This window comes from Triplophysa dalaica, chromosome 4, assembly GCF_015846415.1.
Source record: "Triplophysa dalaica isolate WHDGS20190420 chromosome 4, ASM1584641v1, whole genome shotgun sequence".
NCBI classification, from domain to species: domain Eukaryota; kingdom Metazoa; phylum Chordata; class Actinopteri; order Cypriniformes; family Nemacheilidae; genus Triplophysa; species Triplophysa dalaica.
The window spans coordinates 22799084-22814230 of record NC_079545.1 but is presented as its reverse complement, the minus strand read 5'-3'; the positions used below and the strand labels follow the sequence as shown (position 1 = coordinate 22814230).

Genomic DNA, 15147 nt, shown 5'->3' with positions numbered 1-15147 from the left:
TCGAGGTCATTCATTACTACTAATTTAGCCAGAAACGATAGAATAGGAATAGAATATACTGAAGTTTCAAAGAGTCAACGCATATTGTGTTTCTAATTGAATATATCTCTAGTGTAACTTAAAGCAAGATCAACACTTGCCTTTAACACCAAAAATTAAAAAATACTTTCATCAATCTTTTTGTTTGTGCAGAAATATAGATTTAAACGCATACTGCGATGAAGCTTCCAGGTACATTTACATTTAGTAATTTAGAAAACGCTTTTATCCAAAGCGACTTGCAAATGAGGTAAACAATAGAAGCTATTGGCACAACATAAGGACAACACTAAGCAAAGCACAGTAAAAAGTCTCATCATACAGCCTACCACAGTATACAAAGCTAAGGGGGTTTTTTTTAGGATAAAAAGAGATATAAGTCTTTACAAATTGCTCAGGTTATGACAAAAGAGATGTGTTTTCAGCCGATTCTAAAAGATGGCCACAGAATCTGCTGATTTTGTACCAGTGAGCAGATCATTCCACAAATGTGGAACAGATCCAGAGAAGGTCGTACACATGATTTATTCCCTTTTTGGGATGGCACCACAAGAAATCGTTTGTTTGCAGAGCGTAGGGATCTGGTAGGTACATAAGTCTGTATTAGCGTGAAGATATGGGGGTCAGTTGCGGTCTTATAGGCCAAGAACAGAGCTTTGAATTTGATGAGAGCCAATGTAACTTAATAAAGAGAGGAGTGACGTATGCTCTTTTCGGTTCATTGTAGATCACTCTTGCGACTGCATTCTGGATCATCTGTAGCGGTTTGGTTGCACAAGCTGAAATTCTGTCCAGTCTGCTTGGCATGCTTGGACAAGAAAGGTGTAATTTTCTTAATGTTGTAAAGGATTAATCTGCAGGACCGGATGGTGCCGGGCAATGTGATCCGTGAAGTTTAGCTGATCATCGATAACAACGGGCAGGTTTCTGCCCGCTCTGGAAGGTGTGATGGTTTATGAGCCCAGTTGAATGCAGAGGTTGTGACGAATCTTCTGGTTGAACGGTATTACAAGCAGTAAAGTTCAGCTGCAGGTGATGGTCCTTCATCCAGTGCGAAATGTCACTCAGGGATGCTGAAATGCATGCGGAAACAGTCGGATCGTCCGGCTGAAATTACAGGTGGAGTTGTGTATCATCCGCATAGCAGTGATAGGAAAGCAATGTTTGGGAATGACAGAACCTAGGGATGTCATGTATACAGAAAAGAGCAACGGTCCAAGCACTGAGCCCTAGGGCACCCCAGTATTGAGATGTTGGGATTGAGAGACCTCACCTCTCCAGGATACACTTAATGACCTTCCTGAGAGGTAAGACTTTAACAATTGTAGCACCATTAAAGAGACACCTTTAGCCTTGAGGGAGTAAAGAGAACCCGGTTGAAAGACCGGTCTTGAAACCAGACTGGTTGCTGTGCAGTAGGTTGTTCTGCGTGAGAAAGAAGGAGAGCTGGTTAAATACAACACAATAAAGAGCTTTGGCAATGAAGGGGAGGAGAGAAACCGGTCTGTAGTTCTCTAACAGTGCAGGATTAAGAGGGGGTTTCTTCAGTAGCGGGGGTAACACGGGCCTCTTCGAAGACTGTGGAAATGTACCAGTGGTGGGTCAGTGCAGGAACAACCGCTGGAGAGATGGCCTGGAGGAGGTGGGTAGGGGATGGGATCTAGCAGGCAGAAATAATCACGGGAAAGTCATCTTCAGATAGATGAGAAAGAGGGGAGCGAGCATGTGTCGGGGGTTTGGGCATGTTCAAGAGGCGGCGGCGCAAAAAACTGACTTTATGAAGAAAGGTGCAAAATCATCCGATGTCTGATGGCGGTGAAGGAGCAGGCTGGCAAAAAGGAGCAGAGAAGGTTTAAAAGAAAGTATGAGAGTCAGGTGAGTTGTTGATTTTAGTCTGGTTATACTGAGTTTTCACAGAAGAGACATCAGCAGAGAAAGAAGAGAGGAGAGACTGATAAAGACAGAGGTCAGTTAGATCATGGCATGTGTGCATATGTGAAAGATTTTTTAATTATCTTATTTAACCCTGCTACTGTTTTTAATATATTTTAATAGCGTTAAAACTGCAATGGAGGTTTACAGTCCCATTAATGATTATCTTTTATTAGCAAATGACCAAAATTTATACCATGATTTATATTTTTTTGGAGTAATACTTTTCACTTACTAATGTAAGGCCGGTGTCAAGGTGTCCACACCAAAAGGTGAGAAACACAGAACTTCCTCCAATACAATAAACTCCCCACAAAGATTCTTCATATGCATGTTTGATTTCATTTTAATTGCTCAGTGCGATTGGTACAATGGTCTCGTTTCCACGGCAGTAGAACAGATCGTAACATAGGTTTGAGGGTTTAAAGATATTCAGCTCACAGTTGAGGTAGTGTCTTCATGCAATTCCCATTTGTGGGCTGATCAGATCTAGGATAGAGTCGCTTACGAAGGAAAACGGTCGAACTACTTAGGCTCTGAATGGAGAAAATGGTCTAAGCTTAATTATCAAATACAAATAATATAATTCAACAAGGTTTTTCTTTTTATCTTTTGAAGTCAGAAAATATTGCGCAACGTTAAAATACACTAAATAAATAAGATACCATTCATTCATTTTTTTATGCCATTTTAACGGTTCTGCATTCCCCCTTGAAGCTAGGCAGAAGAAATAAACAAATATGCACAACCTGTTCACACTGTCTTTAATACGTTTTCCACAAATGTACAGTCACACAAGACAACTGAAAATAAAAAAGTATTAATAGCAATAAAAAACAATTACAAATTAAAATAATGGTACAAAATGTTGAGTACAATGTGATTCTGGAAAGAGATTAACTGGCTAGTTTTCTCCCTTTGGGGTCAGGAATTAAGACATGCTATGATGCTGCATTTCAAAAAGGTCACAGAACATCAAAAATTAGTGGTCATCTCGGGTTCAATTTGCGTGTTGTGCAGTTGAAAAACACAGTTTGAGTGTGTATGGGTATGGCCCAGCTGAGGAAGAAACAAAAAGCAAGTTACAGACATATCCTAACTTGACTGACAAACATCCACCGTTTATATGGTTACTTACTAGGGTTTTTCATCTGGTAGTGATTAATCATGGCAAGAGCCTCCATGGCGTCATTTACGGTTTCCCACTCCAACAGGCCAGAAGCACTTCTCTCACCTGTAGTTCCGCCAACACCGGAGTAAGCACATATACACGTGTATTTATACAGAATAAAATATGCACAACCTCTACACTATACAAAATAATTCACAAACGCACGCGCACAAACACACATACACAGACAATTAACATGCCCATGTTCATACACACACTCATTCACAACTCACTCTTGCCTGTAAATAACTTGACACTGCTTGGATTCTTGATTCCAGACTCCTCACAAATCTGTAGATGAACAAAGAGACCATTAAACTCTGGACCAAGATGCAATACAACAAGATACGCCAGATCATTTCTTGCCTGGCCGAAAGATTCAACAGAGCTGTCCGGATGACTGTTGAAGAAGTGTAGCACATTGCTGGGTTGCTGGATACGGTTCTTGGCTGCCTGCTCGGCTGTGTTGAAGCGGTTGTTTCGGTTGCCATGGAAATCCTTAAAACTGCAACTCCCATCTTCCAGCTGGTATGACTGGCCTGGCATTATGGCCTGTTGCTTGGACACACTAATGAAATACGGAAACAAACAGACAATGCGTAAAAGAGAGGTTCACATGGACATACAAAATCAGTGTAGATTTCATCACTAAAGTGAATTTTAAATGGAGGTTGAGTTTTTGTACACACCAAACGTTGAGTTTTTGTCCAAACAGCATGTTGTTGTTGAGGTGAGAAATGGCTCTATCCACGGCAAAACAGTCTCCCATCTCCACCATCGCAGCACCTGGCTTGCTCTTCATGAACTTCACCTAAAAATAACCCAGAGTTGTTAATATAATCCATGAATTGGCATCACAAACAAAAAAGACAGTAACCCAGAAAAGACCTCTTAACATTGCCATGTTACAAAGTATTTAAAACTGTCTTAAAATATCTGTTTGGCATCAAAAACAGCACCAGCTCACCCTTTCCACATTGCCGTAGAGACAGAATATGTTAAAAACTCTGTCTGCATTTATCTTGGTGGGCTCAAGGCCGTAAACCATGACCACCGGGGAGTCAGCGTGAGAGCTGTAATCTGGTGGAGGTGGTCCATGTCCATACTGCGTCCCACCATAATGGGGTCCACCTCGGCCACGCCCCATCGGAGGGCCCATACGTCTGCCCTCATAATGGGGGGGTGGAGGTGGTGGTCCATAGGTTTCATCATAATGACCATAGCCTGTCTGAGGAGGACCACCTGAAATTAAAAAAGATGTATGAATGTTAAAGAATCTACTTGGCATTTGTTTCATTAAAACGAGGTGGCAGTTCATCTGTTGTCTAAATACATCTCCATGTCTGTCTACTGATCACTGCTTAGTTGAGGAATACAGAAGTTGCTTTGCATAAAAAGATCTGCTAAATGAATAAAAGTAAAAGCAATATTTAATGCAGTCAAGTTAAAAGACTTACCAAATTCTGGTGGATGATCTCCCAGCAGTGCCGGCTGCCTCTGCCGCTTGTTTGGGTTAGCATTGGGGTCTAAAACAAAGAGAACAAAAGTACAGCAACCCAACTAGTAAACACAAAAGAGTGGGGCGTGCAACTCTGTGATCAACATGCAGTGAGCATAAGGGTTTGCTACCACCAGTGACGGCAATTAAAAAAACATAATGGAGATTCTTATAGACATACATTAGAGAACGTCTGCAAGGTTATATAGTTTTAGCAGTGTTTCTATCAAAGTCTTTCACTCCGAACTTTATATTCACACAACCAGACACACACCTTGTGAATTGTTCCAATTGCCATCTGCTTCGGAATCTGCACAAAAATAAAATACGCAGATGCAATAAAAACAACAGTACCAAATTGTATATGTCCCAATGTATACAAATAAAATTAAACATTGTCAAACCCAGTACAAGACCATCATTTTAACATAACTAAATTCAAAATTAAGCACATCAGACTTAGTACATCAAAAAATAGCTACATCATAATAGACAGACAATCATTCAATAGTGAGAGTCTTCATATAAATCCTTCCGAGTTAAAGATCTGTTTATGCCATAAAAAAAATACTTAAGGCATGGTACAGAAATAACCTCAAAGCATTTCTTGCATCTGGGTTCCTATCAACACACCACCAAATAATTTAAACATTGTTGAAATTTTCAAACTCAGACTCAGTAAATCAAAATGCTTTTTAACTCATTGTCAAAGGTTTTGTCGCAGTCATGTCGAAAAACGAGAAGTAATAAAGATCATTATTACATCACATAAGGACCTTAACTGATTACATCTTAAAAGAGGAAAGATAGAATAACATTTACAGTTCATTTATTTTCCAATAAACAAAGTGACAGTTCATCCAATTAAAAACGCTAAGCATGTCGTTTTTAACATTCGCGTTTTTTCCGAATACTACTAGAAAGACAGAATGGTAGGAACAGACACACTCTTTCGCTGTATGAAAAAACAGGAATGCAAAAATTAGAGGCTTTCAGTCCTTAACATACTGCCCTTAATGTTCTCTAGAACAAAGTCAAACAGGTCTGGGCCAAATAGGCAAGTACATAACAGATTTTACATTTTTGGATGAACCATCCTTTGAATCACACAGTATAGAGTGCATACCAAAAAATAGACAAACTTTACTGTGGATCAGAACAACAATCCCAGGAATGCATATTACGAACATTAATGCATCCCGGGCAACTTAAAGCTATACAGTAAAGATGGACAACTTTGTATGTATATTCATGTTTTAAAGTAGAAAATATAAAAAAAAATTGACAGCAGTGTTATTCAGTACTTAATGTTTTGAACATCCTACAAACAATGTGCTAGATGAATGAATTCAACTGGTTGGTTGAACAGTTTGAATGAGCTGTTGAAACCATTTTTCTAATACACGGAGCAGACACCAGGGTGCAAGCGAGTTATGCGTTACCAGTCTCTGCTTCCCAGAAGACTCCATTTCCATTGAATTTTTGTCATTTTCCTCCCAGTCCACTGCATGTGTTTTTTGCCATGTTCCAGGCACATTGGTGCTTACCATAGCATAGGGTGGATAGCAGACAGCAGGTGCCGCGGCGAGTTTAGAAGAGATGCCACAGCAGCAGCCAGACTAATCCACACCTGCGTCACACAGGGGGCGTAACACAGGAATCAGAACACGGTCAGCCGTGCCCAAGGAATAAAAACAGAGAATTCAAAACAGAGGAAGAGAAGAAGGGATGGAGAAATGAGAGAAAGCACTTCAGTCCACAAAGAGATGGGGCTTGGGGAGGGAAAGAAGAGGATCTGTCTGTGTTAGGGGTGCGTGTGTCCTCACGGTAACAGTTGTACTCCTTTCCATGTGTGATGTGTTGTCGATAATGTCGCCCAGTGTCTCGTTTGGTGCGTTTCGCATTTGCTAGCGAGGCAAAAGTGTTCATGTGGTTTTGGATGTGCGCGTTCAGATGGACTCGTAGTGTAAAATCGATGACATCACTGTTCGTTACGAGTCTGCTTGGATTCATCATGGGAATCTTGGCTGGGTGAGTGGCGATCTCATTTATATGTCTGGTATGAAATCATGATGTTCTCTATTGGTCGTGTGCAATGAGACCACGGTGTTGGAGCACTCTTGACTTTGTATCACGACGAAAATATCGACTTGCCATCAATCTCTGCTAAAAATGCATTGCGATTTGTTTGGTGTGTTGTCGTGGCAATGTCAGCTTGGCATGTTGTCATGGCGATCCCTGATCGTGGCACTCGTGGTGTAGCGATCTTGGTTCAGTGTTATGTCAGCTTGGCATGTTCTTATGATATTCAGGAAAGAGGACAGAGGCGTAAGCAAAAGTAGCCCAAACACCCGAGAAATGTAACGACATTCCGTATGATTCCGCTCTCATTCTGCGTATCTGTACCACTTCCCTTCTTTGTCGATTTGCATGTGTTTGTTGCTTGATTGGTTGGTTTGTGGTCATGTGAAGGTCTTCATTACTGGCTGTAATGTACTATCCAAAAAGATTTGACCCATCCCCCAAAATATGTCATTAAGTCAGAGAGATGGCCGCCACCTTTGCAGAGAATGGAGATGTAAGCTGAGTGGAAGGATATCTTGAGTATTGAGATGTTGTCTATCCGTGTAACTTCATTACGTGTAATATTGTCATCTCTGAAGCATTTAAGTTGTTGCGCTATTGTTCCGTTTCACTGTTCCATGTGACCTGTTGAAGTGCTGTGAAGTAACTGGAATGTGTCTTGCAGACGATTGAGAATCTTAAGTACATGGAAATGTAAAATGGATGTATAATGTGTTTAGCTGCCATTTCACCCTCAGAAACCTAAAACATATGACTGTGCCTATACAGTTCCATTCCTAAAGGGGCACTTCCTGCAGAGTTTAGCTCCAGTCATAATAAAATCACAAAGGACTTAACTCTGTATGACACTGCCCTTCATGAAGGACGCTGAAAACTATATGAAGCATGAATGAACCTTGACAGAGTCCTGGGAATACAAAACTCAATTTACCATCAGGTAGTATGGTTTAATGTGAATTTTATGCACAATTTATGGGAAAGTTCACCCAAAAATAAAATTCTTTATACTAATGTCTTTCCAAACCCGGATGATTTTCTTCTGTAGAACCAAAATGTTATTTTGAAGAATGTTGCTAACCAAATATCTTGGGTCTCAATGCAATGACGGTTCCTTTGTATGGAGAAACAGAGACATCTCTCAAAATATCTTCTCGTGTTCGACAGAAGAGTCATATTCAAGGTTCTGAATGACATGATGAAAAAATTACGACAGGATGTTTCTTGTTGGGTGAACTTCCCCCAACCCAAAACCTTGAACATGAACATGTTCTGAATACAAAATGTAAAAATCAAACAGACCACAGATCAAGCTCAATGTAAAAACTGCCTCAAAGACTCAAGAGCAAATACAACTGCAGAGAACGACACACTGCATGTTAAAATCTCCATCATGTAATACGCTAGATGCAGTGTCATGCTAAGTGAGGGTCCAAGTGAAAGGAGTGCCTGCCTGCATTTTGGGGTTTTCGTGAATGAGAAATGCTTGTGCTTTAACATGAGACAAGTGACATGCAAAACTGTACATTTGACTCAACTTTTGCCCGGGTGTCTATTTGAAATGAACGGATGCGTCTGTGTGCATTTATGTTAAAACATGTCTATATGTACTTTTATTCAGCGAATGTCCTTAAAGAAGAAAGTGAGAATAAAGCAGCATCACTTAAGTGACTTTCCCTCGGAAACGACCTGTTCTTGTGGTCAACATTCCCAAAGGAGTCACTAAAGGAGGCCAGTCCATACACCCATCCCCATAAAACATAAGGAGCAGCACAGAGAGAATGCAGTTAGATAATTAGTAAAGTACCTTGGCCGGTCAGATTTGGGTTGGTGTAGTCCCATGTATCCTGATCATTTTTGAAGACGTTGAGACGGGTTGGCTGCACAACAGTGAGTAAGATATTATTACAAAACAATTTAAAAAATGTATAAAGATGGCCTTAAATTGTAAATGCAGTGATATATAATGATGTGAGGCACCAACCTTGGCATACTCAATTTTAAGGGTGCAGCAGCCCGAGTAGATATCAGCTCCATTGAGAGATGCTTTGGCTCTCTGTGCACTTTGGACTGAATCAAATGTAATCCTGAGTCAAGGAGAAAACTTTTGCGACAAATGTTTTTTAGGTACTGAATTTGGTTTTATCTTCATGTTTAAGCCTAATTTATCATTCTGTATAATAAAGGTCATAGTATCACAAAGGTCATTTTGCTTAAGGATATTCAACCATGGCTTGAACTCCATTCTTCCTGAAGATCACAATCCTTTGAACAGGGCCGCAGTTATTACAAATGGTGTAGAGAACATCCTACAAAAAAGAAAATGCAATCAACAACTCAAAGAAATATCTTAAAGGTGTCATGAATTAAGAAATCCATTTTAACCTGAGCTTTTGTTCTAATAAAGCACATCGTATTCAAACAAACATCCAGTAAGTGTCAGAACTGAAGACGCCTTGTTACTGAAATCACAACTTTTATTGACACCAAGCCCAGCAAACGCCAGGTTTGGAATGTACCCATCAATGACGTAAATGATAGGTTGAACGCAGTCTCCACAGAAGAATATCAACGACTTCTTCTCTAGCCACTGGTTCACGAATGACCTAAACCATGAACACGTAGTGCACACTCAAGCATTTGCGATGATTGACAACTGATAACGATAGCAACATATTTTTCGGCTAAAGATTTGTTTTGTCCGTCAGTTTAAACTAAACTGCTGATACACGCAGTGTTGTGTTTATGCTCGGAAGGCTGCATCACATTGTAAAATATTTAGCGTTTGTTCACTTCATTTCACCGTGGATTCCTTCGTGAAAAGGAACATGTCGATGTTGGATTTGCAGAGACTGATAAAAGCAACGCTGTGCCGCCAATATTGACCGGAATCTTATGCAAATATAAACATTTGTACGATCCGTCAATCCAAAAAAATCAATAAGAAAACGTCAGACAACGGTATAAATTATAAAAAAAGGCTAGTTCATGACACCTTCAAGATGCACAAGATTTACTTTTTGCCTAGTAATAGGACCTCAAATGTCACATAGCAAGCAATATACATAAAAATTATGATCATAACGCTCAACTAAACCATTGTGAACGCGTCACCGTTTAAGAACTTACAGTAGTAACGGGGTAGATTGGGTTCATGATGGTTAGAAGCAGTACGTTGTTGACGCTCCGGGTGTCATCGGAGTCACTAGGCCGAGAGATTTTTTGACTGGTAGAGTAATTGATGTAAGAAGGCCGACCACCAATGTAGATCTGACTACTGTTAGCATACGTCACTGCATTACAGGAGCCGCCCATGTCCTCAAACTCCACCAGCGCTTGACGCTTTTTGGGCATCAACACAACGTAACTAAAAGACAGACAGACAAATCCTCAAAGACATGCATCTTAAAATACAGCAAAACACGATCCTTAATTTTGAAACAAAAGACAATGGTGGTAAAACACAGTACAAAATTAAATTCACTAATGATTTTCAGCCTCATGCTTACCTTATAGTGCCAAACTCCTGTAGCGCCTCCACCAGGTCAGCCTCGGTAATCCCGTCAACGAGCCCCCTTATGTGCACCACTAGAGAGGGCAGGGTTTTGTGCGGGTCATTGTAACCCTCCTGCACACATAGAAGAAAGAGGGTTAGATCAAACGATAAAACACGAATCCTTGTGAATGGTTAAGGCAAATAACACTGCAATAGAATGATATTGGTTTGGTCATTTTATCCATCATGAGTAAAATCTATAAACTGTAACCGGAAATGGTTAAACGGCTCTGGTTGGTGGAATAGGTCCTACGAAAAGCCCATTCATTTTACAGTTACTACGATAATCCCCACAATGTCTACAGGCAAAAATTTGACTAATTATCGTGTATCTAAATGTTTCTTTCCGAGCATTTTAAAATCAGGCTTAATCTGTACCAAATAGATGTATGTATGTAGGGATTGATTTGCCGGCCTAGAACAATGACTGGCCATTGATTAAAGCACATCTATCCCAATCACGGGTATTAAAAGTCAGTTTCAATGTACGTTAGATCGGATCCTATGAAACATTCATGAAGTATTAAAGATGAACGTTTTATATAAAAAACAGACACTATCGTGTCTGTGTAAAACGAATTTCTATTTTCAACCACGCAAAACGTACCATGCAAAATGTCTTTATTCAAGCATGCAATTTGTAATGGCATTAATAAGGTGATATTACCGTAGCCATGCCGTCGTTTTCGGTTTTCTGTCTTTTTGTTGCTCTGCCTCCGTCACCGTAATAATGGCCTGCCGCAGCAGCCATGTTGTCTCGACTGAAACGCTCCAAAATGGAAAACGGTGCTGCAGCTACGGCAACCCGGAGGGGATCAAACGCGAGAGGAAACTGAAATGTCCTCTTTAGAGAAAGGGTGCTCGCTGCAGAGCCAAGGGGGCGGAGCTTGAGCTACTCGGTGTACACGACATCTGAACTTACACAATTTGAATCGCACCGTAAGAAGAGCGTTCATTCAAGATAAACTTAACATTGAGACATGCATCATTTTTTTCCATAGATTTATTGCTGTCTCGACATTGCTAATTATTTTTCACTTCCTGACATTAATCGGGAGTAGGTTAACGTTAGCGTTAAAGCGTCATCCCATCTCCAATGCTACATTTAGCACGTGACATTAGTGTGTATATTTTTAAGTCATAGTTTTTATGTATTTAAATGTTTGTTTATCCAGACGCATCAGACAGTAACGTTAGTTATTCGAGGACAGGATCCTCTGCTGTCTATTGAGAAATGCACATATTGCACAGTGTGCTGCATAACATACCACTGTGCCTACTGTAACAATTAACACCAGCTCCAAAATCATGTAGCTGATCACATGCAAAATGCAGTTCAACAAGAAGAAATGTGTGTGAATGATTTAATTATACGACCTTCTTCTTATAATACTTCTTATAATACTTAATAAAAACATTTCAATCATTTAACAATTTCTTATGTGATTTCATGAACTGTGTCATGCATTATGAAATACATTACATTTATGCATTTGGCAGACCAAAGCGACTTACATTGCATTATCATATACATTTATTTCTAGGTATGTGCAATCCCCTGGGAACTTTTTTCAGCCAGCCGTGATTTTCAGTATTGTATAATTCAGTCATAGTGAAACTAAGCCACTGGCTCTAACATAAGAAGGGGAAGTTCTCTTTAAAACTGTGGAATTTTTATTGCAATTTGATAAATTATGTCTTAACTTGGATTTGAATGCCCATGTTATTTAATCTAGAATGTATTGTTTTGTTGTGATTCAGTAGAACATGTATGTACTGACAGGTTTTGAGGTACAGCTTTTTAACTTCTTTGCATCTACCTCTTTAATATCTGTAGTTGAGAGTTATGAAAGAGTACAGTACATATCTTTAACAAAACTATGAGCAAACATAAAGGTTTGCCTAAACATTGAACAAAAATCATTACCATACTTGACATCTACAATCGGTATTTATTTGTGCATCTCTTCAGTTGGTAGGAATTGATTGTGGGTATTCATGGTAAGTGGTCTTATAATTGCTATACTGTTGTCATGTTTTGTGCCACCCACAAACATTTCTTAATAAAGTTTTAGTTTTGTATTTCTGTATGCACTTTGTTATGCTCTTTGGGCATTTGATTGTGCTTTGGTAAGTTTGCATCCATTGATGGTTATTTGTTAAGCAAGAAGGACTGAGAACACCATCAAAAGAATAAAAAGATATTCAGATTTTCAGTTACTATCTTTAATCAGTTTGACATACAATCAGACAGTGGTGGTGCTATCAGTTAATTCAGGCATTTATATGACAAGGTATGATATTGAGGTACATTTTTGGTTAAAACCTCCATAATGTGCATTTCCAGTATGCATGCAGTATATAAAAATAAAATAATGCACGCCTAAAAACATTGTAATGTCTGTCACCTTCCACAGTCAAATCCCACAGCTAACTACCAAATCCAGATGAAACAGAAGTTATGATCAGATGTCATTGAGATTACCCAAACACCAAGAATCTCTGAATGTAGAGGACATCTTTATGTATTACCTGACTATTGTTTGTTTATGTATACATTTTTTGTTTAGGTGTTTATGAGCAGAAATTCAACTGGAGTGTGTGGGGCAGAACCAATGCCCCTTTGCTGGGAAGAATGAACTGCCAAAGATTTTCAGAATGATGCATCACGGTTTGTGACTTATTTATAAACACATTATATGAAGGTGACATGGAAGAAGAAGAAATCGGGCTCCTTTCTTTTTCATGAAATGTTGTAAACATTATACATGTATATTGTATGTAAATATCATTTTGTTTTGTAAAATAGGCCTAACATTAAAATTCTATGTGAAAATAAGTGTTGTGTTCTTGAAATATATTTTTATATATTTTGTATTTGTAATAAAGTTCGCTAGTAAGGAAGAAAGGAGGCGGGAACCGGCAAACATTTAAACATTTAATCAAATAATAACACAGAACATAAACAGCCGGCATCCCCTCACGGACGACTGCCGGCGAAATAAAAAAAAACACAACTAAAATCCAGGCCTGGTTCTCTCTCCTCGACGGACCGGTCGCTCGTTCTCTTATGCTCCCGATCTCCTCCGTGATACGAGACCGGTGAGCGCACTGCTGGCGCTCATTAATAAGTTAACCAGCCCTGAGTTCGCACTGTACCTATGCGTGGATAGCTCAAGCTCCGCCCACTAGGTCCATCGAGGGGGAGCTTGAGCTTTGCTTCAACCCCTTGGCTCTGCAGCGATTACCACTTGTAAAAAGATGCAACACAAATCCACTTGATCTACATAGTCGAACTGCATTTTGGGGCATTGTAGTCGCGCCTCATGACCGGTAAGAGTACGTTGTAAAGAGCCGTTGAACGTGAGATCTCGCTGCCGTGGTGTGGTCACGTGGTTCATGGATCGTTCAATAGTTCTAAACAAACCTGTAAACCTATTTAAATAATTTTAGTTGAAAAGACAACAGCAGCTGTATTAGCATACATTTCCTTAAAAATAGCATATGTGTACAATGTACATATGTGTTTCAATTGCTCAAGTGATAGTTCACCCCAAAATGAAATATTTGTCATCATTTACTCACCATCAGATTGTTCCAAACCTGTTAAAGGTTGAAAGAGGTTTTTTCTGATAAAAACAGAGATGGCATTTGGAAGAATGTCAGTAACCAAAAAAGTCTCATTCCCCATTGACTCGCATATTTGTTTTCCCTACTATGGCAGTGAATGGGGGATGAGATCTGTTTGGTTACTGACATTTTTCCAAATATCTTCCAAACATTAAGAAATGTATACAGGCTAGGAACAATCTGAGTAGGGTGAGTAAGTGATGACAAAATGTTAACTTTTGGGTGAACTATCACTGTTAAACATGCTGTTATTTCACCAAGAGTACAGCAAATGCGTTTTGGAGACACCAAAAGGAATGGACTTCAGTGCAACAACAACGGAATGAAAACATTTTATATATTTTATCTCGTAAAAATAAGTTGTTTAGTCCATTCCAATTATAATATAATTCAGACATAGTTAAATTGAAATCACCATTAATTTGTTTATGTTATATAACATTTTATCTGTCTCTTTAAATGTTGAACACAGCTCAGACGCATCATGTTTTACATTTTGAAGAACTTCTCAAAAAGAGAAAACAAAGAATAAAAACAAGAAACTAATGAAAAAGAGTTCATCTTTAAAAACATATCATTGTTAAATAATGCATTTCATTATTTTCAAACTAATACTCATTAGTTGAGCCACTCATCTCACAGATACAAAAAACAATTTAAGAGTTTCGTATGTTACTTGAGGCTAATACTTTGGTAAGCACGTTGCATAGAGTACATTTAACAAATTATGAATGGAAATTGCAATTAACACAATGTGCCTCTCTGTGAACAATGTTTTTTAAAAATACGTCACCACAGCCTCTCTCTCATTGCTTAGCTTGTGTCGACATTCATGGCATAAACCAGTGCGTAATACATTATTTGTCAACAGTTTCGGTAATGTTCACACACCCAGGGGCAATTATCTCCAATTCACCAAATCTGCATATCATTGGAATGTGAAGGAGAAACCAGAGAACATGCCTGACATAGAAAACCCGAATCCAGACCCATACAGTACTCTGTCACTTGAACCAAAGAAGAAACATTTACTCAACCCTAAAATTGTTCAAAACCTGTACACATTTTTGCAGAACTGTTTGGTTGTTTCCTGCATTCCTCAAAATACCTTTTGTTTTCAACAGAATAAGAAAATATGCGTTTGGAACAAAGTTGGTGGCGAGTAAATACATCTTTTGGAATGAACTCTTTAAATAACATTATACAATAACCCGCAACCCTTTATAAAAGAAACCTAAA

The 15147-nt window shown here is 39.1% G+C and overlaps 1 protein-coding gene across 3 annotated transcripts; it reads right to left on the bottom strand.

Moving 5' to 3' along the window:
- Nucleotides 1-2718: 2718 nt before the first annotated feature.
- Nucleotides 2719-11105, bottom strand: hnrnpl (heterogeneous nuclear ribonucleoprotein L). Of its 3 annotated transcripts, none has more exons than XM_056746530.1 (14): nt 10946-11105; nt 10232-10350; nt 9852-10089; nt 8946-9031; nt 8707-8803; nt 8530-8602; nt 4915-4950; nt 4600-4668; nt 4110-4384; nt 3832-3953; nt 3509-3710; nt 3376-3433; nt 3110-3217; nt 2719-3030 (listed from the first exon to the last, which is right to left on the bottom strand). In XM_056746530.1, exons 1-14 carry the CDS (start codon nt 11027-11029, stop codon nt 2972-2974), a joined length of 1626 nt encoding a protein of 541 aa, XP_056602508.1. In that variant the 5' UTR covers nt 11030-11105; the 3' UTR covers nt 2719-2971. The 3 variants fall into 3 exon arrangements, with proteins under 3 accessions (XP_056602508.1, XP_056602510.1, XP_056602511.1); XM_056746532.1 differs by having other exon boundaries at nt 3110-3205; XM_056746533.1 differs by having other exon boundaries at nt 3110-3205; nt 3382-3433.
- Nucleotides 11106-15147: the final 4042 nt, after the last annotated feature.